Below are 22043 nucleotides of genomic sequence, written 5' to 3' on the forward strand. Positions count from 1 at the left end.
TTAGAGGGGCTTCCTGTACGCTCATGCAGACACCCCAAGTCTGAATTTCATCCCGTTTCTCCATCTCCCGGTCCGACCCATGTCATCGGCCCAGGGCCCACGGGTGCACACACGGCCCATGGTCGACACAGTCTCCTTTCCTTAGGCAGGTGGACCTGGGGAAGAGCCCACCTGGGACCTGGAAGCAGGGTCAAGATCACAGGGGCAGGGAACGGAAGGGCGGAGACCCAGTGTACCGTCTGGAAGAAGGAAGTGCAGGCTCCACACGGGCCATCCCTGGGCCCACAGCTCTACCCCGTGGAAAGAACCACATCCAGAAGGATGTCCAAAGGGTGGTCCACTAAGCGTGAGCCCCCCAACACACCTAGAGGGCAGCCAAAGGTACCGCCGTCCACGTCTGGGTCATTTTGGAGCCATGAGCTTCCGGCACCGAACATTCTCACCTGACAACCAAGCAACTGGTGAGGGGCTGCCTGGAGCCAGAACTGCCTTCCAGCCAGGCCTCAAAAACACACCACCAAGAGTAAACATACACTTCCACACATGGATGGGCAGGCTATCGGTGACAGGCCCGTGAGTCACGGCGTTTCTCCTTCAGGATCTTAACACCCACCCCCCCACCCCAGGAGCACTGATTCATCAAAGTTTGTTTTCAATACTATTATTTTTAGTCAGCCAAACAGTTTTTAAATGATGGAGGACAGGAGAGGGGGGAGAACCACCTAAGAATACAAACTGTTTCTCTTTGAATGGCCTGCCAAGCCCTACATCAACCAGCAGTGTGACTGTGGCCTCTTGGTGCACAAGGGCTGGAGGCAGATTCTTTTACTGCATCAATAGGGGTTCTCCAAACAGTGAGCCCTGAGAACGAGTGGAGGGGGCAGGGTCCCTTACTGGCATCTACCAACACCATCAGCCAACCCCCCCCCCCTTGAAAGGGGAAAAGTGAATGTTTACTAAGCACCTACTACGTGCTGTGAGCCACAAATACCAGCCAAGCGCTTGCTCTCTCTTAAATCATTTGTGTTGATTTATAGGAGGCAGGCAGGCCCATGCCCATTACACAGATGAGGAAAGTGGAGCTTAATCAATGGAAGCAGATGTCCCTAAGGCTGCCACATGGTCAGTAACTGGCCAACTCAAACCCAGGTTTGTCAGACTCCAGAGCTCTTTGTTCATCCTCGATGACGCCCTGAACCCCTGCTCCTCGGGCAATATTTTAAGAATCTTTGGGTAGAGATAAAAGGGTACACACAACATCTAAAGGGGGAGCAAAACAAGGTCACTCACCCTGCCCTTCCAGGCACACAGAGAAACAAGGCTCACCTTGAATCTGAATTCAACGAGGGTGTGAGAAAATTTACAATGGGGAACATTTGAAGCAAAAGGAAAAACCCAACTTCCATCACCAGCGCCTGCTTTCAGCCACTTGTAACTATTCAAAAAGTCCTTTCTGGATCCATTACTCCACATTTGGGCTTAGCCCAGAGGTGATTTTTTAAGGAAAAAATGCCTTTTGGCATTTTTGAGCTGTGACAGCGTAAAAACAGACCTTTAAAAAACACACACCCAAAAAGCATTACTATTTTCAAAAGCCCAGTCTCAAAGAAAAAGAAAAAAAAAAAAAAGGAGGTGACACCCCAGAGCTGCAACTAGGCCTGGCGGTCTGTGATGCAAGTGTTAGTGGGGAAAGCCAACAGACTGATAATGCCATAGATTTCAAAGGCAAACCTTGACCCCAGGTTTCTTAAACAACACCCCAGGCCTAAACTCCCAACAAAGCTGTCAGGAGAAAAACTTGCCAGATGTAAGCAGGGAGAGCAGGTGTGAGACAGAAAAAGTACCATTTCAGGGGAAACTCACTTTTCATTTCCTAGCTGGGCTTTCAACTTGTAACCTCCATGCCTCCCCACAAGAGGTGCATGCTTACGCAATCAAGTATAGCCTTTCTTTATATAGATGCTTGAAAATAAATAAAGAAAGCTTCCTGGGTAAACTCTGACATATGAGCAAACATTTTCCACAGGTATCCTCTATAATGCCTACCTCTCACATTTAACCATTTTTAGGCAATTGTGGTCATTAGTTTAAGTAAACTTCCTGCTCTGAGGATAGCCAAAAATAGCAACAAAAGAAGAAAAACTGCTCACTGCATCTCAACACATTCAGCCTTAATGGTGTTATCCTTGATTTCAGTTATTTTTATATTCCTTTGTGGTTAAATTTCACTGATTTAGACTCACAGGGCAAAGGAAAGGCAGGGAGGACAGAGGGGGGAAACAACTAAAATAAAAAGCTGAATTATAGTTTTCTTACTTTCAACTAGGGAAATTCATTGGCACCAGACTAACAGGGACTTAGGACATGAATAGTTAAGAACGAACTGCGGTTTATTGATCAAGCGGATGCATGCAAAGGGATGCTTCTAAGACGCTTGCATGGAAACCACTTTAGAGTCAGAAAGAACCTCTAATAGAGCTTATGTAGCCCACTTCCCAGCTGAGAACATCTGAGGCCCAGAGACGTCAGGGACTTGGCCCAGGTGACACAGCTAATTAGAAACAGAGCTAAAATCTAGAACCTACCCAGGTCTGTTGACTCCTGCCTGCAAAATGACTCCCAAAAGTGTGTTCATGACTGATTTTTCTTGATAGAATTTATGGGGAGAAAAGGCCTGCTAAACAAACTTCAGCCTAGTCCAGAATTAGACAAACTTCTTAATTAATAGGCTTCTACTATGTTTTCATTTTAAGCGGAGTCTCTCTGTCAAAACGCCCTGCAGCAGTGTGCCACGGTGGCAGGCTGCTGTTTACAGCAGAGGCCTCAGATAATCACAACGGATAGTGTGACTTGTGCTCTAGATTTGTTATTTCTAAAACTGTTAATTAAGTCAAAACAAAGAGTAACGTTACACACTCCCTCTCTCTCATCAGGACTCAATAAACTGCAGGGCTTGGGGAATCTGGTTCTCTGGCATTAAGAAAACAGTATTTACAAGTTAAGCAGAGAGAACACACACATGATTCTTACAACTCCAAAAGACCAGTGTTCAGCAGCCAGTGGACCAGAGGCTACAATAGGGCAGAATAAGGCATCTGCCTCCATCACTGGTGTGTTCCTGCTACTTGGGACAGGTTTTGGCACCTGGTAGGTGCACTAAAGGAAGCACACACATGAACTGGACAAGTTCTCTTGGATCTTTGTTTTAAAATCTGGAAAACAGTAAAATTAGAAACCAAACTTCTGCAAGCTAGGTTTACTATGACAACTTCCAACTGTTTCCAGAAACCACGGCACCTGAAGATTGAAGGCTCCCTGGCCCAGGAACCTATCAATGGTCAATAGATGATGCCCAGCCCTCCTGGGGAAGTAGTAGTCCCATCCACCACTGCAGGGAACATTCGTGTCTGCAAAAGGCTGGTAAACCTCCCAGGCCCTGCATCAGCAGCCTTTCTGGGCAGACTGTAAAACCAGATGTGGGTCTGAGAAGGGGGCAGGGCGAATTCTTTTTTTTAAATAGGTCAATACATCAAAGGAGACAAGGACAAAAGTTAATTAGAACTATTCGTGAGCTTTGTTGATTGAAAAAGCGGCATTCCACTTTCAAGAACTTAACTGCACTTGCAAGAGGCTGGGGGAGGGGTAAATAAGGTGGGAAAATAGATGAGGGAATAAAGTCAGACTTCAAGTCTTAAAGCAAGCACTGCTTGCAACGTGGATAGACCTAGAGGTTACCAGACTAACTGAAGTAAGCCAGAGAAAGACAAATATCATATGCTATCACTTATGCATGTGATCTAAAAACACGATACAGATGAACTTACACAGAAAACAAAAATAGACCCACAGACTTAGACAACAAACCTGTGCCTACCAAAGGGGGAAGGAGAGGGAGTGATAAATGAGGAATTTGGGATTAACAGATACACATTACAACATATGAAATAAATAAGCAACAAGGACCTACTGTATTGCACAGGGAACTATATGCAATATTTTGTAATAAACTATAAGGGAAGAGAGTCTGAAAAAGGATAGACATATATAAAACTGAATCACTTTGCTGTACACTTGAAAATAACACTGTAAATCAGCTACACTTCAATAAATAAAGCAGGCACTTCTTGGTCCTATTTATTTCCTAAAGGAGCTCATACAGAGACACGGCTGCATTGCGCAAGCAATGGCATTTAGAAATCTCCCAATAAGTTAACTAGTGAAAATTAATGGTCGCTCAGTCCATTAAATCGTGTTAATTTTATTTCCATTAGAATAACAGAGCAATTACAAATTTACATTATTGAACCAATATTTATTTTTCAAAAACTCATTTTAATTGGATTCCTGATGTGATAAGCTCAAGCCAGTCTCTCTATGCCATCAGCTGCTTGCATTTCTCATCAGAAGGAAATGACTACTGTATTCATTGGCTTTTTCTATTATTAGAATTGTCATTTAAACCTTTACATCCTTGCAGACTTTTAAAAATACATTATTAAAAGCTCTTATGTCCCTGTAGAATTTCAGGTTTACAGGATTTATTTTTTGGCAAGTGTTAACCAGAGAAATTAAAAGTTACAGCACACCAAAACTCAAAAATTCTGAGCATCCACCATCACCTCCAAGTTGCCCACTTCTTATCGACACAGTCTGTTATATTCTGAGCTAATACATCTTAAGTCACCGTTTCCACCAAGGAAACTTGAATTTCAGGTTTGCCATACTAACTCCTTTTTTTATTTCAAAGTGAGAACACTTCACAGTGGCATAAAATACTGAATACAAGTCACCAGTCTTCTGGTGCAGACTAGGAGGTAACATATTCATAGCAGCACTCCATTTAGGAATAAGAGAAGATAAAGACATTCTCAGTCCTGTAGGCAACAAACACCATGAACCAAAAAGTTCCCATGATCGTACTGCCGTCCAGAAACTTCCTCCTTTGGATAATAGCTCCTGTCCTCTTGGTTTTCCACTTTGCATTGACCCCTCCCTCCTCTCCCCACCTCTTCCCAGAGAAGTAATGGTCTGTCCCCCACATCCCTGGGCATTTTGTACATCCTTTTGGCTGCAGCTAATGGCCTGTATTTTGGGCAAGTCTGTCTCCCACTCTAGACAGGGGGGGCCCTTGAGAACAGGTGCCCTGCCCTGCTCATCATAGTAGGTATCTCATAAATGACTGAATAATTTAGTAATGAATGAATGATACACAGAGACATCTAAATATAAAACACATCTGTCAAACTTTCTGGTTTACAAAACACTTCCACAGGCTTTACCTCATCCTGATTTTACAGGTGCCAACACGAAGGCTCTGAGAACTGCTAAATCCATCCAGGTATTAAAACAACAAGATACAGGACCTGAATTCTGTGCTTTTTTTCCTGGGGAAAACAGATGGCTATCCTTACTTTGTTATCTAACATAGTGACCTCTAAATATTAAAAAAACGTATCATAACCCCCCTCACTCCCCAAAAATATCACTCCATACTAGAGCTCATATTTTTCCTGAGGGCTGGGAATAAGAAAGAAATAGACACAAATAACGTCCTGTTGATGTTTTCCTTACTCAAGTGTAAGCTTGTCACAGGCAGGGACCATCTCAAGTTTATCTCCACATCCTCCCCCACTTCCCAGAATACAGATTCAGACATGGGAGGGGCCAATACCTATGAACGAATCCACAAAATCCCATCCTGTAACATTTGATTAGGAACGGTGAGCAAGGGGCTGTCTGCAACACGTACTGAGCCCAATCATTCAACTCCTGGGTGCAAGGAGCAGGTTCGAAGGTTCCAAATGGCTCCTAAGTTTGAAGGTCAAGGGCTCCTAGATTCAGCCATAGCTCTAAGTTAGCCCCACAGTCCACTACCCAGCGTCCGGCAGACTCCTTCTCTTTCCTGCCATTGTGCAGAACTCCTCTAATCGAGGCTAACAAGACAAAGGAGAGGATGGGTGCTTGCAAGTGAGTTGGGTTCCAATGGGCCACACAAGAATGGTGCTCTGAGCTGCAACTGAGAGAAAAGAGGACAGGAGATGCTGAAATGGAGAGGGTGTTAAAGCTGCCACTCTGCACCCCTGGTCTGTCCCCAGAAGCCTGAGAAAGAAATATTACGGTGACACCAGCCTGGCAAAGTCCAGGCAGATAGCAGGAGGAGGCCACACCAAAAGAACAGATGCACAGAAAAGTATGTGTCACACCTTATGTTTGGTTCGATTCCCCCACTTTCTGGACTTGGTGCTTTGACACAAGAAAGCCTGATTTTCCTTCCAAACAAACAAGGTCGTAAGCTTGGTCCAGCCCTCAACAAGTGGGCCACGGCATGGGTCCCATTGGTAGAAATACAAATTATCAGTGTCCATCAGAAGAGTCATTTTTAAGTGTGCCTGGCTCCTTCTCCCCGATAGAACACACGCACACCTTCTCTGCCTCTCGTTGGCAAATGCTATTACTCCATTCTTATAAACTGGCCAGGAAGATACCTGCAGATGGACTCAGGTACTCAAGAAGGAGAGTAGATAACACAGAGGATGCTATTACACAACCGGTCGAAGTTCTGACCATCCTGCCAGACCTCAGAGAATCCTGATAGCCCCTCTACTGGTGTGTCTAAATCAGGCTCTGACCACTGCTTTGGCACCAGTCTCTTTGACATGCTTGAAACCAGTAAGCCTGTATCACTCCAGCTCTCTTGATCACTAAGACAAGTTAGAGCCGGAGTAACAGAAGAAAGCGTGCAGTCTGGGGGGCTCCAGTACACAGCTCCAATTGGTAAACAGTGCTGCTGCTGCTCATGATCTTGTATTAGCCAAAACAAGCTGGAGAAAATCTCCTTAGACTAAGGGTTCCTTACACTGTGAAGTCCAGATCTTGTAGGGCACTTTTAAGCACCCAGGGCCCCACCGCACACCCACAGTGGGATAACTAGATGAAACATTTCCCGCTGTCAGTTTCCCAAAGACCTCGTTCGTTATAAAAAGCTGTGGGGAGAGAGCAGACAATTTGAGAGGCAGCCCCACAATCCATGGGACTCAGAGACATACCGATATCACCCGCATGAGGCCAGCTAGCCACCTCCCCAAGACGTGGCCTTTAGTTTTCTGCCCATGAGCAAAACAGCAGCCGCTGTTGCCAAGGGAGACAAGGTGACCCAGAGGCGTGGGCACAAAATCCAAGGATGGAAATCCACTTTGTCTGGATCCACCCAAGTAACGGGGTTTCCCTAACTGAAAAAGATGGAAAAAAATCTGCTTCAGCATTAGGTCCTTGCCAGGCAGGTAGAAGATGGCTCAGTCCTCACAGAGCTATGGGAAGGCCAAGTTAATTTGAACTCTCAGGGACATCCAGAGTGTCCATATGCCTCAGGCTGCAGAAAACTCTCCAAGAGGAAAAGGCAGGCCATGGCTATGCTTTCCCAGAGGGCAAACTCCTACCAAGGCAAGGGGGAGCCAGGCCTATCCTCCAGGCTGTCACCAGCCCAAAGAATGCTGGCAACCTTACTACCAGAGATCCCAGGGCCCACCCCTCTAGCTAATACTCTAGGCATCAGCAAAGAATGTATTCAGAACCTTCAAAGTGAAGAGGAGCCATGGCAAGCAGAACGGGCACATTTGGTCAGAATGGGATGTTTTGCTCTGCCAAGCCTTTTCACCTCTCTCCAAAGTTTTCTCAACTTTGAAAATGGGATCAATCTTAGGCCTAATTGCCTTATCTATTTTCCATGAGTTTCTTTTTCTTCATCTCGTAAAAGCATATGAAAGTCCTTTGTAAACTGTGAAACAATTCATGCAGCTTTTCATTTTATACTGGATACTGATTTTTTTTTCTGTCTCAAAACATAGAAAAGCACTTGTCCTCAGCGCCCTCAGGCAGGTAAGAAGGCAGGTTCTCCCCAGGAGGGAGAAGTATGACATTCCTTTACCCTACTCCCTACCCCTCACCCAAAGCAATAAAGAAGGAAGAACCGGGGCTGAGACCAGGACCTAGGGCTCCCTGACCATCACATCACACCACCTCCTCTGAAGTCAATTCTGGCTCCCCATCACACACCAGAACACACTTCCCAGACAGTACACCACCTTCCTTCCCGCTTTATTGACTGGATCCACCCAGTTTTGGAAAAAAAAAAAAAATTATTATTTTTCAAGTCAGCACTCCCACCATATGTGGCATTTATTTCCAGAGGAGGCCGGCTCTGGGTTTCCGTGGACAGATGTTGCTTTGTGCATGCCTGACACGCCGGCGGCCGGCGTACAGCTGCCCCGAGCAGGTGGCCAAGGACGGAGTCCACTTCTGGCCCGGCATCAAGGCAGACAATTTATGTGGGGCTCTGGCCCTGGGGACCCTCTGCTCATTCCTTCACAGCCGGGGACCCCTACTCACACACACAGACACACAAACTCCCTCGGTACAGAATTAAGACGTTCAAAGGGGGCTAAGAGGGAGACTAAGAAAGCTAAAATATGTGCCCCCCCCCCATCCTAATTTCCAGCCAGGCGCAGCTAAGCTAAGAGAAGGCCGTGGGGAGTGGAGAGAAGTCACTGACCCCTTCTATCAGCCATCTGTGAGCTCCTGCCAGACCTAGCTAGCAAGAAGTGGAGGATAAAGGAGGTCCAGACAGATGGCAAAGCGCTTTGGGAAGGAGGGCTCCGTAGGAATGCGAGGGCCGATGCGAGGCCCACTTTGGGGTGCGTTTTGTTATCTCCTCGGCTCCAAACCCCCCTCCTTTCGGCACCCACCCGCAATCTCAGCCTGAAAGAAGGGCAAAAAACAGCCGGGGGAGGCGGGGGAGAAGACCCCACTCTCCGCCACTTATCTCTCTCATTTGAAAGTCAGAGCACTGCACTGCAACTAAAGTGCGTGTGTGCGGAGGGGGCGGGAGACTGGCACAACCGAATCTAAAAATACTCGATAAAAATGCTAATCCCGAAGGCAAAGAGAGAACGAAGAAGGAATCTGTCAATCACGAGGCTCCCGCTCCTCACCCACAGCCCCAGCTGTACGGACTGCATTCCTGTCGAGAAGGAAAGAAGTGGGGGGACAGGAATGAAGAAAAGAAAGGGAGAGACACCACCACCTCCACGAGCGCGGGCCGCGGGGGCGGGAGGCGGCGGCGGAGGAGGGGCTCGGGCCCGCGGAGCTGAACAAAGCGGGCCTCAAGTTCTATCCCGCAGCTCCCCGGGGTGGGGGGGGGGGGCGATCCTGCAGCACCCCCTTTCCCGGAGGTGAAAAGCCAGTGCGAGGTCTGCGAGAGCGAGTGCCGCGTGGAAGTCCCGGGCTCCGAATCTTTGCAAATCTAGAAAAGGTTTTGTTTGGGGTCCCCCCTCACCCGCTTCCTGCCTGCGTTCCCACCCCTCGTGCACGCACACACACACACACACACACACACGATCCCTCCTGCTCCAATCCCACCAGGCCGGCCCCGCCACGCTCTGGGGCTGCGCGGGCGCGCCCAGCGGTCCCTCCAGCCCCCACCTGGGGATGGTGATGCACTTGGTGTTGACGTTCTGCGTGGTGATGGCTTTCTCCAGCTCGTCCAGCTGCCCCGTCTTCTTAAGCTTCTTGACCAAACTCTTGACTGCCTTCTCGCACCACTTCTCCTCCTGCCCGTTCTGCTCGCCCTTTTTCCAGCCCAGCAGACGCTTCACGATCGGGGGAGTGAAAGGCAGGATGGACGACATGGTTGGGGAGGGCGCGCGAGCCGTGAGGAGCGCCCCCGGCGGGGCTGGGCGCGGCGGGACGCCGGGGGCGCAGCGGGGAGCTCAGCCCGGGCCGGCCGCGGCCGCCCAAACTTCGCTTCAACTCTCGGCGAACTTGCTGGTTCTCCGGGCCCGGCCGCGGCGCTGCAGCCGGCGGGGCTCGGCGCGCGGCCCTGCGCCCCGGGCGTCTCCCACGGCGGGGAGAAGGACGGCGGGGCGGCGGGCAGGCGGTAGCGAAGCGGGGTCGGGAAGGCCCGGGACGCGGGGCGGAGGCAGCGGCCGCGGGGACCGGAGAGGCAGAAGAAAGTTTGGGTTTCCGCACGGGGTGGCTGTTTGGGTGCCGCCTCCAGGAAGGAGAGTCCAACCCCCAGCCAAACTTTGCTCGCCTCGCTCGCTTTGATGCGCAGATCCCTCCGCCTCGGCAGCCTCGCCTGCCCGCTGCCCTCCTCCTTCCCGGCTCGCTCGCTCGCTGGGCCGGCCCGGGGCGTACGCCGCGCTCCTGCTCCCGCCCGCTCCCAGTCTGTGTTTCATGCAAATCCGCGTGCAGCCTCCTTTCCAAGCTCTGTCACCGCCCCCTTGCCGCTGGGGCTCCCCGCCTCCTCCCCCACGCCCCGCCGCCTCCTCCTGCGGGCGCCTGGCCGGCTCCCCCCTCGACCGCCTCCGGGAGGGCTCCTGGCCTTCCCCCCGCCCGGCGCGGAGCGCGCCCACGTGGGCGACCTGGGACAGCGGCCGCCAGGGCTGGAGCGCGCAGGACTCCGCGCGGCCCCGACCTGAAGTCCAGCGGGCGCCGGGAGGAAGTCGTGGGAAAGGAGCGGCGAGAGGGGCCCCTGGCGGGAGGGCCGGGCTCGGGTCGTGGCGTCCGCTCTCGGAACCCACACTCAGGAAACTCATTTGCAGTGGCGGGCCCGAGGGTTAGACTCGCACGAACCAACGAGAGCGGTCTGGCCACGGGCAGGCGGTGCATTCCTAAGAGGACCCCGGTTCGAGGGAGGACGACGCGCGGGAGGCTGAGGCCCAGGAAGTCGGGGCGCGCACCGGGACGCTGGCGCGCCGATCCCAGTCAGGGGCTGTGGCGGCGCCGGGGACTCGGGGGGCTGTTTTTATTCTCGCACCAGTGAAACCGTTCCAGTGTAGAGCCCCAGGGCCGGGTGAAACAAGGATTAGGGAGAGGCTCTCAGAAGTGCCGATTTGGGGACCCCAGTGACTCCCTGGATAGTAGCTGGAGTCAGGGGTCCCTTGGGCCTTGGGAATCAAGTGCCCCGCAGAAAATGGGCCTCAAAGGCATTGTTAAGCTCAGGAAGAAATGAATGGGGGAGCCTTAGAACGTATCTGTAGAGGAAAAGTTTCATTACAGGGTGCTGGACTCCTATGGGAACCAAAGTATCCGAAATTCAACACCCAGTAAATAGGAGACAGAGTTTTGTTTTTAAAGCTGTGAACTCGCAAGAAGTGGAGCAAAAGGGCAGTCTTCGGGGACCTTATATATTCCAAATTAGCTTCAGTGGGAAGCAGAGAAACAGCAGGATATGGGGGCGCTCTGGGGCATTTCTCTCCACCAACACAATTCTGGGGCGTCTACCCACAGACCCCCCTCACTCAGTGGCTTTCGGGAGTCACCCAGGCGCCCAGGGCCTTTCTCCTGCAGCTTCTCCCCTGTCAGACCTCTTAGCCTTTGTTTGTTTTTAACAGCGGGAAACTCCCATGGTGAGAAAGAAGTGATCCGCAAACCCTCTAGCGGGTGGGGCGTTACAGAGCCCTGTGAGGTGTGGCCTAATCCACAAAGTCAGCCCAGAAGCTGCAGGGGTCCCTGCCTGGAAGGAGAGAATGAGCTCTGGCAGGCCTGTCAGCCGCTGGGGCCGAGGTCTGGGCTCCCTTCCTTCTAATTCCTTGCCTGCTTGGACCTCAAAGGAGAAACCCCTTAACCCCAAATGGGGCTTAATGACCTGCTCCCCCCTCCTGGACGGTCCTCGGAACTAACGAGCAGCCATTATAATCTGGTTTCATTCCCTTCGGCTCTCATCGAAAAAGAGAAGGGAGGAAGGCAATAGACTTTTATTGATGGCGTTCTTCATTCCAAGTGATGCCCTCTGAGTTCATCTTCACAGTGACTCTTGAAGTAGATGCCCCTGCTCGCCAATTTACAGCTGAAGTACCTGAGGCACAGAGATTATAATACTCGAGAGCTCTAAGCTGCAGAGTTAGGATAGAAACCAGTGATTTTTGATGCCTCAGCCCACACTGCACCCAGCTAGCTGCCTTCTAGAGTTGTAGAGGGCGAAGGTGACATCACAGATGGAGCTCTGCAAAAGCCAAGTTCTTTACACAGGTGCACTATTGTGATACTAGAAGAAATGTTTGCTCACCTGGAAAACGGGCTAGAGATAGCTTTCCTCTCAATCTCTTAGGGTGATTGTGGGAGTCCGATGTGAAAAGCTTAGCCAACAGTCAATACTCTAAAGGAATGGAGCCACACCTTGGGGCCGCTGTTGGTGCCATGGAGAAAGGTGCAAAGTGGGGAGCAGGGTTCAGTTAGACATGCACATCTACAGAGCACCTCCGTGTGCTGTCCTACTCATTTCTGAAAATCCTGAAATGAAAGACTAAGGGCCCTAGCCTCACAACCTAAAGAAGCACCAAGGGAGGTGTGTGCCTGTGAGAAATGGGCCCTTGTGTGAAACGTTCACATTAACCTGAACACCGCCATCGGGCAGGTCCCACTGTTGAGAGGGATCCAGCAAAAAGGCCTTAAGTTTCATCAATGACTGAACTGGCTTTTAATCTTGGCTCTCTCTACCCCTTCACCCCAGCGAGCATCTATTCTCTCAGCTCTAAGAATGAACCTCACAGTTCTTATTATGAATCTTATTATGAATTAGAAAAAGCATGACAACGGTCCTCCTTCAATGCAGAGGCCATGTGTGGTGAGGTGCAATGTGCACGATGAAGGTGAGGCGCCTAAGAGAGATCTGAGGGCTGCAGGTAGTGGAAGGACCTGGCATGTCCCCGAGCCTCTGAATCATGACATGTGAAGGGCCCCCTGGTCAGCCTTCTCATTCTCCTGAAAGGAGGCAGTGACTGGTCAGCAGTCAGCGTGGATGAAGCATGCTGTCCTTCAATTCCCTCTTTTTCTGGTCTCAGTGGGACAGCTGGTGCATGCAGAAAACAGGGCTGGCTCCACGTGTGAGGCCAACAAGTGCCTCGTCTGGGCGTTTCTTTCTCCTCTGGCCTCAGTTTCTCCCCTAGAAGAGTTAAAGAAATCAGTCCAGTTTCATGAAACAGTGAGGAGGGCTGAGGAGCAGATTTCTCTGGGTGCCTGAGAACCCCCCACACACCCCGGCCTTTGGCAGGTGAGTGAGTGGGCGGCTGTGGATGGAGAGGAGCTCTGTTCTAGTGTCGGTGCTCCTGGGGCCCAGCCAGGCCGGCTTCTGCAGAGGTTGTCCTTGGAAAGGAAACATCAGCCGGTTAATTTTTCATCGGGGTAAGCACAAAGTTCAAGAGAGGTGGGATGGGGCCGGAGGCAGCGCCTCTGTTTTTCTGGGAATAGTTAGTTCTACGGGGGAGGAGCCTCACAAGCAGATTCGCCAAAAGGTTTTCATGTGTTTGGCACGGCTCCCGGGTGGAGCACTGGAAAGAGACAAACACCTGCCTTCAATTCTGATGATTTTTCTGTTAGCTAAAGGGTGTTTAATCAATAAGTGGTGAATCTCAAAAGAGCAAGAAAGTTGTTCCTGTCTTCATTTTACACAGACATAAAGTGACATCTGGTGAAGGGAGGTGAATCACAGCCTGGAGATGAGTTAGGATTTAGTGAGGACTAGAACTTTCAGCAGAATGCCCTCACCTGAGAGGGAGCCTCTGTCTGCAGTTAGCCCTCTTGCTTTAGCACCTAACACACGTGAGTCCTCTCTGTGGTAACAAATGGACCTGAGTTAAAATGTCTAGTCTCCTGTTTCCAGCTGTGTGACTTCGGGTGAGGCCCTTAACTCTGTGTATCAGTTTCCTTATAGAGTGGGAATAATAATAATCTACCTCTTAAGATTGCTGTAAGGAATCACATAACACATGCAGAGAGCTTTCTACAAGCACTCAGAACATTTTCAATACGCTTGGATATAGTTGGTGCTCAGCGTAGAGTACTATGCACAAATTAGAAGCAATGAGTTCTGTGTACAGGAGACAAATGGCTGTGTCTTAAAAACAGTTCCAGGTGAAGATAGCAACACAGAAAATGAAAGAAATAATGCTATGTTACTTGTGTAAAAAGTCACATAGGGACAAGACAACTGTATACATTTTGAAAGAAGTCATACAAACAAAAAGATACACATTGAATCACTTCACACCCTTTAGGATGGCTACTCTTAAAAAGGGAGAAAATAGTAAGTGCTGGTGAGGATGTGGAGAAATTAGGACCCTTGAGCAATGCTAGTGGTAAGGTAAAATGGACACAGTATTGTGGAAAACCGTATGGTGGTTCCTCACAAAAGTAAACATGGAATTACCACTTCATCCAGTGATTTCACTTCTGAGCGTATACCCCAAAAGAAGTGAAAGTAGAGATTCCACAGATGTTTGTACAGCCATGTCCATAGCAGCATTATTTGATAGTCAGGAGGTGGATGTAACTTTAGTGTCCATTGATGGATGAATGCATTAACAAAATATGGTCTATACATACAATAGAATATTATTCAGCCTTAAAAAGGAAAGAAATCCTGTCACATGCCACAATGAGCATGAACCTTGAAGACCCTGTGCTAAGCGAAATAAACCAGTCACAAAAGGACAAACACCATATGATTCCATTTACACTAAGTATGTAGAACTGTCAAATTCTTTGAGACAAAAAAGTAGAATGGTGGTTGCCAGGGGCTGGGGGGAGGAAAGGGATTAATAGGTACAGAATTTGAGATGGGGAGATGAAAAAATTTTGGAGATGGATGGTAATGATGATTGTACAACCTTACCACAGAACTGTACACTTAAAAATGGTTAACATGATAAATTTTGTTACCTATATTTTACCATAATAAAAAATAGAAAAAATACACATTGAACGCAATAGAACATGTGTTTGAGGGTAAGCATATGGGAATTGGAGAGGAGACTAGAGGGGGAAAATAAATAAACCCATGGGTCTGTAATGATGAAGTACTGTGTGGTACTGAGGAATCTGTTAACCTCACTCTCTGCACTTAAGCTGCAATAGTACAATGTACTCGGCACATGGTAGTCAGTAGCCTAACTATTCTGTAGTTCGCTCAAAAGTCAGTCTTTGGGACTTCCCTGCTGGTCCAGTGGTTAAGACTCGACAATGCAGAGGGCGCCGGTTCTATCCCTGGTCAGGGAGCTAAGATCTTGCATGGCACATCCAGTCAGTCAATCAGTAAAAAGGAAAAACATCGAAACAACAACAAAATAAACCAAGACAGAGCCTTTGCTTTCTAGCACCTTCCAAACAATGATGGTGATCTCTCATATTTGGAGAGCCCAGTCAAAATTATTTCAAATGCCTGCCTCAGGGCCACCCCGAGGAGCCCGCAGCCTCGGACGCTGCCCCCACCTGATAGCTCAGGGAACTGAGGGTGCGGGGACCAATACCCTTTGCAGGTCTGCTTCAGGCCAGGCTCTGGGCATAGACTTCAAGGGTAGGATTGAAATTCTCCATCCCCCAAAAATGGTTCCTATTGTTGCCGAGGAAGGACCACAGACTGAAGAATTTAAGTTACTATTGTCCAAACTGGATGGCTGACCCCTGACTGCCAGCCCAGCATGGACCCTCTGTCGCCAGACCCCCCAGAGTAAGGTTCCTAGGGCCGATTACAGACAGTCCCTGGGAGAAGGGAGCTGGAACAGAAGGAGTTGGGTGTAAATACTGTCCAAGGAAGATAAGGTGAGAGGCCAGGTCTGGCAGGAGGAGATTTGGGGTGGGGGACTGGACTCGGGGGTAGGCATTGCTACCCGCCGCTGGGTGCAGACTGAGGCACGGGGCTAGGGCTTCAAGGGAGGACAGGATGGGCCTGTGGGCAGGGAGCTGGAGCCCAGGGCAGGGTTCACAGAGCTATTTTGAGTTTTCCTGAAGAAGCTCCTTCCCAGTGTTCAGAAATTGCAGGCCTGGGACTCAGGGGCCAGGAGAGGACCCTGGGAGGTGTACAGCTGTGTGTGTGAGTGTGTGTGTACCTGATTATACCACCTGTGTGGGTCCTGGTGTGTTGCTCACTCTGTGTATACACAGGTGTGGTTGAGATTCAAGTGTGTGTGCGCTAAATGTCTCTGTCTGCCCATGCCTCTGAGATCTGTCTTGTTCAGATCACATTATTTCACAGAGCCCAGCCCCATATGTTGAAGTGCAATGGGTATGTGTTGTGTGAGTTTTTTTCCTGGGTTCATCTGTTTCTGCGTCTTTGTCTTTGTACCGTGTATGAGTGTATATTTGTAGAGGTCACTGTGTCTTCTCTTTCCTACTTTCTGGGATAATAAGAGTCACAAATGTGGCCTTGGCTCAGGCCCAGGATTTCCCTCGGTCCAGAGTTCAGTTTACAATGTGGCTCTAAAGCAGCAATTGTTGGTTCATATAATTGCATTTATTTTTAAAAGCACACGTGCATATGAACAACCACCAAGGAGTGGTGTGCTGAAATAAAAACACAGTTCTAGAAGGGCAGTGAGATTGTATGCCCTTAAATTACCTTTTAATATATTGGCAAGCTAGTTTTGCACTATAAGTGAGTGGAAGATACTATATCAAAGTTATACCTCAATTTAAACAAAGATTTTAAAGAAAGACAGCCATGTGTAGGGTGAAAGCACAGCTAGGTTTCTCCAGGGTAGGGAATGTGGATCCTGGAGGGAATGAGGCAGGGGTGGTTTGGACTGTCTGCTCAGGTCTGAGAGAGTGACTGATGCTTGGGGCAGTGGGTAGGGTGGTCTGTTAGAGCTTCTGTGTAGTCAAACACGGGCCATGTTAAAAGAGAAACAGAGTCCTCATTTCTCAAAACAACACATGTCTAGAATATTCTGTCCCTTAGATACACCCCAGCCTCTGGAAACAAACCTCCTGGGGTTGACTCAGACCTTGAAGGAATAAAATGGGAAAAGCTGTCCCTCTCCCAAGCAATTCAGTCTGACCAGAGGGAGGGACACCGGCTTCAAGACATGAGTTAGGCTGCTGTTGCTGTTTTAAAGACCCCGTACTACAGGACTCCGTTTCTCTGAGCTGCCCAGAATAGGCCAATCTGTAGTGGCAGAGGTAGATCACAGGTTTCTGGGGGCTTGGTAGAGGGTGGGATGGGAGTGATTTTCAAGGGGTACAGAGTTTCTTTCGGGGGGAATGAAAATATTCTAAAGTTGACTACGGTGATAGTTGCACAGCTCTTTGAATATATTAAACCCTACTGGCTTGTTCATTTTTAAGTGGGTGACTTGTATGATAAGTGAATGACAGCTCAATAAAGATATATTTAAAAGTAATAATAAAGGCTAACACATGCTGAAGTCTTGCGAGTGCTGGGCCTTGCTCTCAGTGCTTTATGTGAACAAGGTTAACTCATTTAGTTTCTGCAGCTGCCTGTGGTTGGTGGTGTTACCCTCCCCTTTCCAGAAGAGGACACAGACATGATGAGGTGACATTCAGAGACTGGCCTTTGTCAGACAAGCCAAGATACCTGCTGGACAGTCCTTGTTCTGAACCATGATGAGGACAAACAATAACCACAAACTAGAGATAATCACACTGCAATCCCCTGATTTTTCACTAAAAATATCATGAACATCTTTTTATGTTACTCCACTGTGTTGAATGTGTGTGGAGCAGTCTGTCACATGGGTCTATCATAATGCATGAAGCCAATTTTCCACAAGTGGACATTTAAGTGGCTCCCAATTTTATTCAGCATTATAAAAAGTGATGCTTTAAATGCTTTTGTACATATGCATTTGTGTGTCTCTCTGATTATTTTCTTACAGTAAGTCCCTAGAAAGAGAATGGCTACTTACGGAGTCATTACCAAATGGCCCCCTGAAAAGCTACTGTACCAGCTTATCCTCATCATAACAGCTTTATAAAGTGAGATTGAATCTGGGGCAGAATTTTTCTTGTCATCTCACTTAGTCATCAATAGCTCCACTCAAGAGAGCTTCAGCTTCTGCTGTGACTTTTTTAGTTTTCTTCTGCAGTCAATAAATGAAAAAGGGTCCCTACTGAAAGATCTCTCAGCACAGGGAAGAGGAATCACAGGGTGGCACTATCGGCAGGCAGTACGAGGGTACACCTTTCGATCGCTTCCCCCTGCCCTCCCGCAGGTGTTGGTGTTCCCCAGAGCCAGGTACTTGCTTCTTTCCTTTTATATTCTCTCCCTGTGTAACCCTGATGTTGGAAAAGACCCTGATTCTGGGACAGATTGAAGGCAAAAGGAGAAGGGGGACAGGAAAGGATGAGATGGTAGATAGCATCACCAACTCAATGGACATGAGTTTGAGCAAACTCTGGGAAGTAATAGAGGAAAGGAGAACCTGGTGTTCTGCAGTCATGGGGTCTCAAAGAGAGGGACAGGACTTAGAGACTAAACAACAAACAACAACCCTGGGTGATCTTATTCTGCTTGAGTCTTGCTTAATCTTTAAAAACTGACCCCAAAATCTAAATATACAACCCAAACCCCTCTCCAGAGCTCAAATCTCAAACTGTCACCTGGAATTAGAGGCCCACAGTCATCTCAAGTTCATGTTCAGAAATGAGCTCTTCAGCTTCCTCCATGAACCTGCTTCTCAGCCCTCCATCCTCAGGGGCATCACCATTGTCTCCAATCACACAGTAACCTGGAAACTCCTCCCCTCTTTCACCCCTATATCCAATCTGCCACCAAACCCTATAGGATCTGCCTTCTATCACCCAGCCTCCATCTTAATTCAGGCCCCTATCACTGCTCACCACCAATTATTACAATAATTTTCTAATGTCTTCCTTCTCTACTTGCAGCCAGAGTGAGCATTCTAGAAGTGTAAATTGCATCTACATTTCCCTGCTTTGTAAAAAAAAATGCTTTCTATAATTTATAAAGAATGCTTTCAATTGTCTACAGCGGTGCTGTCCAATAGAAATATATGCGAGTGACCTATGTAATTGTAAATGTTATTGAGGCTATGTTATTTTTTAAAAGGAAAAAGAAACAGGTGAAGTTAATATATTTGATGTAACCCAACATAGGGCTCAGTGGTAAAGATTCTGCCCGAAATGCAGGAGACACAGAAGACGGGGGTTCGATCCCTGGGTTGGGAAGATCCCTTGGAGGAGGAAATGACAATCCTCTCCAGTATTCTTGCCTGGGAAATCCCATGGACAGAGGAGCCCCTGTGGGCTACAGTCCATGGGGTGGCAAAGAGTTTAACATGACTGAAGTGATGTAGCATGCACACTACCCAACATATCCTGTATATCATTTTAACATGTAAACACCATAAAAAACATCTCTATATTCTTTTTTTGTGCAGTCTTTGAAATCTGCTGGGTGCTTTATGCTTGCATCTCAATTTGGACTGGCCACGTTTCAAGTGCTCAATAGCCACGTGTGGCTAGTGGCTCCCCTGTTGGACACCATACTTCTAGAGAACAGAGTCCCTAGTCTTTCACATGGAGTGAAGGCGCTGAGTGATGGGGCCAGTCTGTCTGCAGCCTCATCTCTCTTTCTTCACCCACATCACATCCTTTCTCCAGGCACATCACAAGTACTCCTGGTCCTTTCACACCACAGCATCTTTGCTCACACCACTCCTTGACTTTGGTGTCCTCGCCATCCCTCCCATCTCCACATCCCACCTTTTCAACTAGTTGAACACTCCTTCCATCCAAGTCTAGGTTGGAGCAGCACCCACTTCATGAAGCCTTTCCTCCTCTATCCTGTTCAGACCTCTATGCTCATACTTAGGACTTACTCATGCAGTTATCTGTTTATTTATTAGAGGTTATTGTTAAAATATTGTGAAAAAGTTATTGTGGTTTTGGACCATGAATTTTAAGTCATTATGGGTCAGACACATCTTTATGAATCAAAACAGAAACCATTACAATCAACACATTTTTGCCAATGAGAAATAAGTTGATTTATTCCTGTAGTATAAAAATCCCTGCTACGGAATTCAATGAGCTCTTGCAAAGCATTTTCTGCCTCCCGCTGGTTGCAAAAGTGTTTTCCCTGCAAAAAGTTATCGAGATACTTGAAGAAGTGGTAGTCGGTTGGCAAGAGGTCAGGTGAATATGATGGATGAGGCAAAACTTCATAGCCCAATTCATTCAACTTTGAAGCACTGGTTGTGTGACATGCCATTGGACGTTGTGGAGAAGAATTGGACCATTTTTGTTGACCAATGCTGGCTTCAGGCATTGCAGTTTTTGGTACGTCTCATTGATTTGCTGAGCATACTTCTCAGAAGTAATGGTTTCACTGGGATTCAGAAAGCTGTAGTTGATCAGACCAGCAGCAGACCACCATAGAGTGACCATGACCTTTTTTCAGTGCAAGTTTGGCTTTGGAAAGTGCTTTGGAGCTTCTTCTTGGCCCAACTACTGAGCTGATCATTGCCAGTTGTCATATAAAATCCACTTTTTGCCTCACATCACAATCCATCAAGAAATGGTTTGTTGTTGTTGTTGTGTAGAATAAGAGAAGATGACACTTCAAAATGACGATTTTTTTTTGGATTTGTGGTCAGCTCATGAGGCACCCACTCATCAAGCTTTTTTGCCTTTCTAATTTGGACAAGGAGGCCTGGCGTGCTGCAGCCCATGGGGCTGCAAAGAGTCGGACACGACTGAGTGAACTGAACTGAATTTGTGTCAAATGCCAAACAACCAGAGAATGGTCGATGTTGTGACCTTCTGATGGCCAGCCACTGCGCTCCTCATCTTCAAGACTCTTGTTTCCTTTGTAAAACTTCTTGAACCACTACTGCACTGTAGATTTATTAGCAGTTCCTGAGCCAAATGCATTGTTGATGTTGTGAGTTGTCTCTGCTGCCTTATGAAACATTTTGAACTCAAATCAAAAAATTGCTCAAATTTGCTTTTTGTCTAATATCATTTCCCTAGTTAAACTAAATATAAACAGCAAATAATGTAATTAGCAAAAAAAGAAAAAAACCTGAAGAGAGAAATGTGCATTAAAATGATGTATAACATAATCACATTTATTTAAGAAAGTAGCCCAATAGCAAGCAGCAAATTTCAACAATTACCTTCACACCAACCTTAATAATTAATTCATTACAGTAGATTTTAAACCCCTTGTCATATTTTTCTCACCCCAATACCTGTGCTTGAGCCCACTAAAAGTACTCAATAAATGTTTGGTGATGAATTGAATTAATAGTCAGGCAACTGAGGCCCAGAAAGATTAAATGATGTGCCCATGGTCTCATAACTAAAATGTAGAATCCTGACTTACACTGCATGCTCTCAGCCCCATGCTCACTTGGCCACTGGGTTAGGGGATGTCAGAAAGCCAATCTGTAGGGAATGCGTGGAAGGATTTACGTGAAGATTGGTTTGAGGTGCCAATTGCTAAAATCCAGGCATCCTGCACCCTAGTTCCTGGTATGGATTCAGCATCCGTTGCACTGTATTTTACTGCCCCCAAACAATTACTAGGAAATGTCAGGGACCAAAAGGAACATAGGAGCAGCATGCATTATGATACTCAACTCCTGATCTGGACCAGCCTCACCCACAGATGAAAGGAATGGTTGTGACTTGGGGAGGAATTTTCTATGAAGGACTTGAAACCTGGTTAAGTGGCAGAACTGACTGGAGTGCTGGGTGGGGGGAGGGGTCGGGAAGGGTGGAGAGTTTGGTTCTATCGATGGACCTGCTCTAGCGTGTATGTTACTTACACCCCCAGTTTCAGCTTCCTCGTCTGTAAGAGGAAGGGATTGGCGTGGTCTTGGGTTTGAACACAAGACTCAAACACCCCTCTTTGCATCCATGGCAGACATCCTGGCAGAATGGCTTTCTGAGTTCCTTTCTGCCTTGGGACCCTCCTTTAAACTCTGCCACGGAGCTGTCACCCCTCCGGTTGGAGCCTGTTTGCCTCTGCACCTCTTCCAGCTCTGATCTTCTAATTCACCAATAAAGACGCATCCCCTGGTCTCTGGGAATCCCCTAACTCGATGCAAATGACTGTGGGAGGAAAACACCTCGAGCCCTTGTCAGTTTCAATCGACAGCTAAACTCTCAGGGCCCCTTCCTGCCAAGGCCGCCCAGGAGGCCCAGGAGAGGAGCCAAGGAGAGGAGGTGAAAGATGGAAAGTGCGTGCATTGTCAGCCGGCTGGGGCCCAGGCCTCAGCTTCCAT

General features: G+C 48.0%; 1 protein-coding gene and 1 long non-coding RNA gene across 2 annotated transcripts in view; both read right to left on the minus strand.

Moving 5' to 3' along the window:
• SMAD3 (SMAD family member 3) overlaps positions 1-9752 on the minus strand; it is a 126597-nt gene extending 116845 nt beyond the window's left edge. The window contains exon 1 of the mRNA XM_061158002.1: positions 9478-9752. Within this exon, the coding sequence (XP_061013985.1) occupies positions 9478-9683 (206 nt within the window). The 5' untranslated portion in view covers positions 9684-9752. The remainder of the gene's footprint in view (positions 1-9477) is intronic.
• A 1789-nt stretch (positions 9753-11541) lies between these two features.
• Positions 11542-22043, minus strand: part of LOC133067440 (uncharacterized) — a 161823-nt gene continuing 151321 nt past the window's right edge. Inside the window, exon 4 of the long non-coding RNA XR_009695255.1 lies at positions 11542-12940. This is a non-coding gene — a long non-coding RNA (uncharacterized LOC133067440). The remainder of the gene's footprint in view (positions 12941-22043) is intronic.

Source organism: Dama dama, chromosome 12, assembly GCF_033118175.1.
Source record: "Dama dama isolate Ldn47 chromosome 12, ASM3311817v1, whole genome shotgun sequence".
NCBI classification, from domain to species: Eukaryota; Metazoa; Chordata; class Mammalia; order Artiodactyla; family Cervidae; genus Dama; species Dama dama.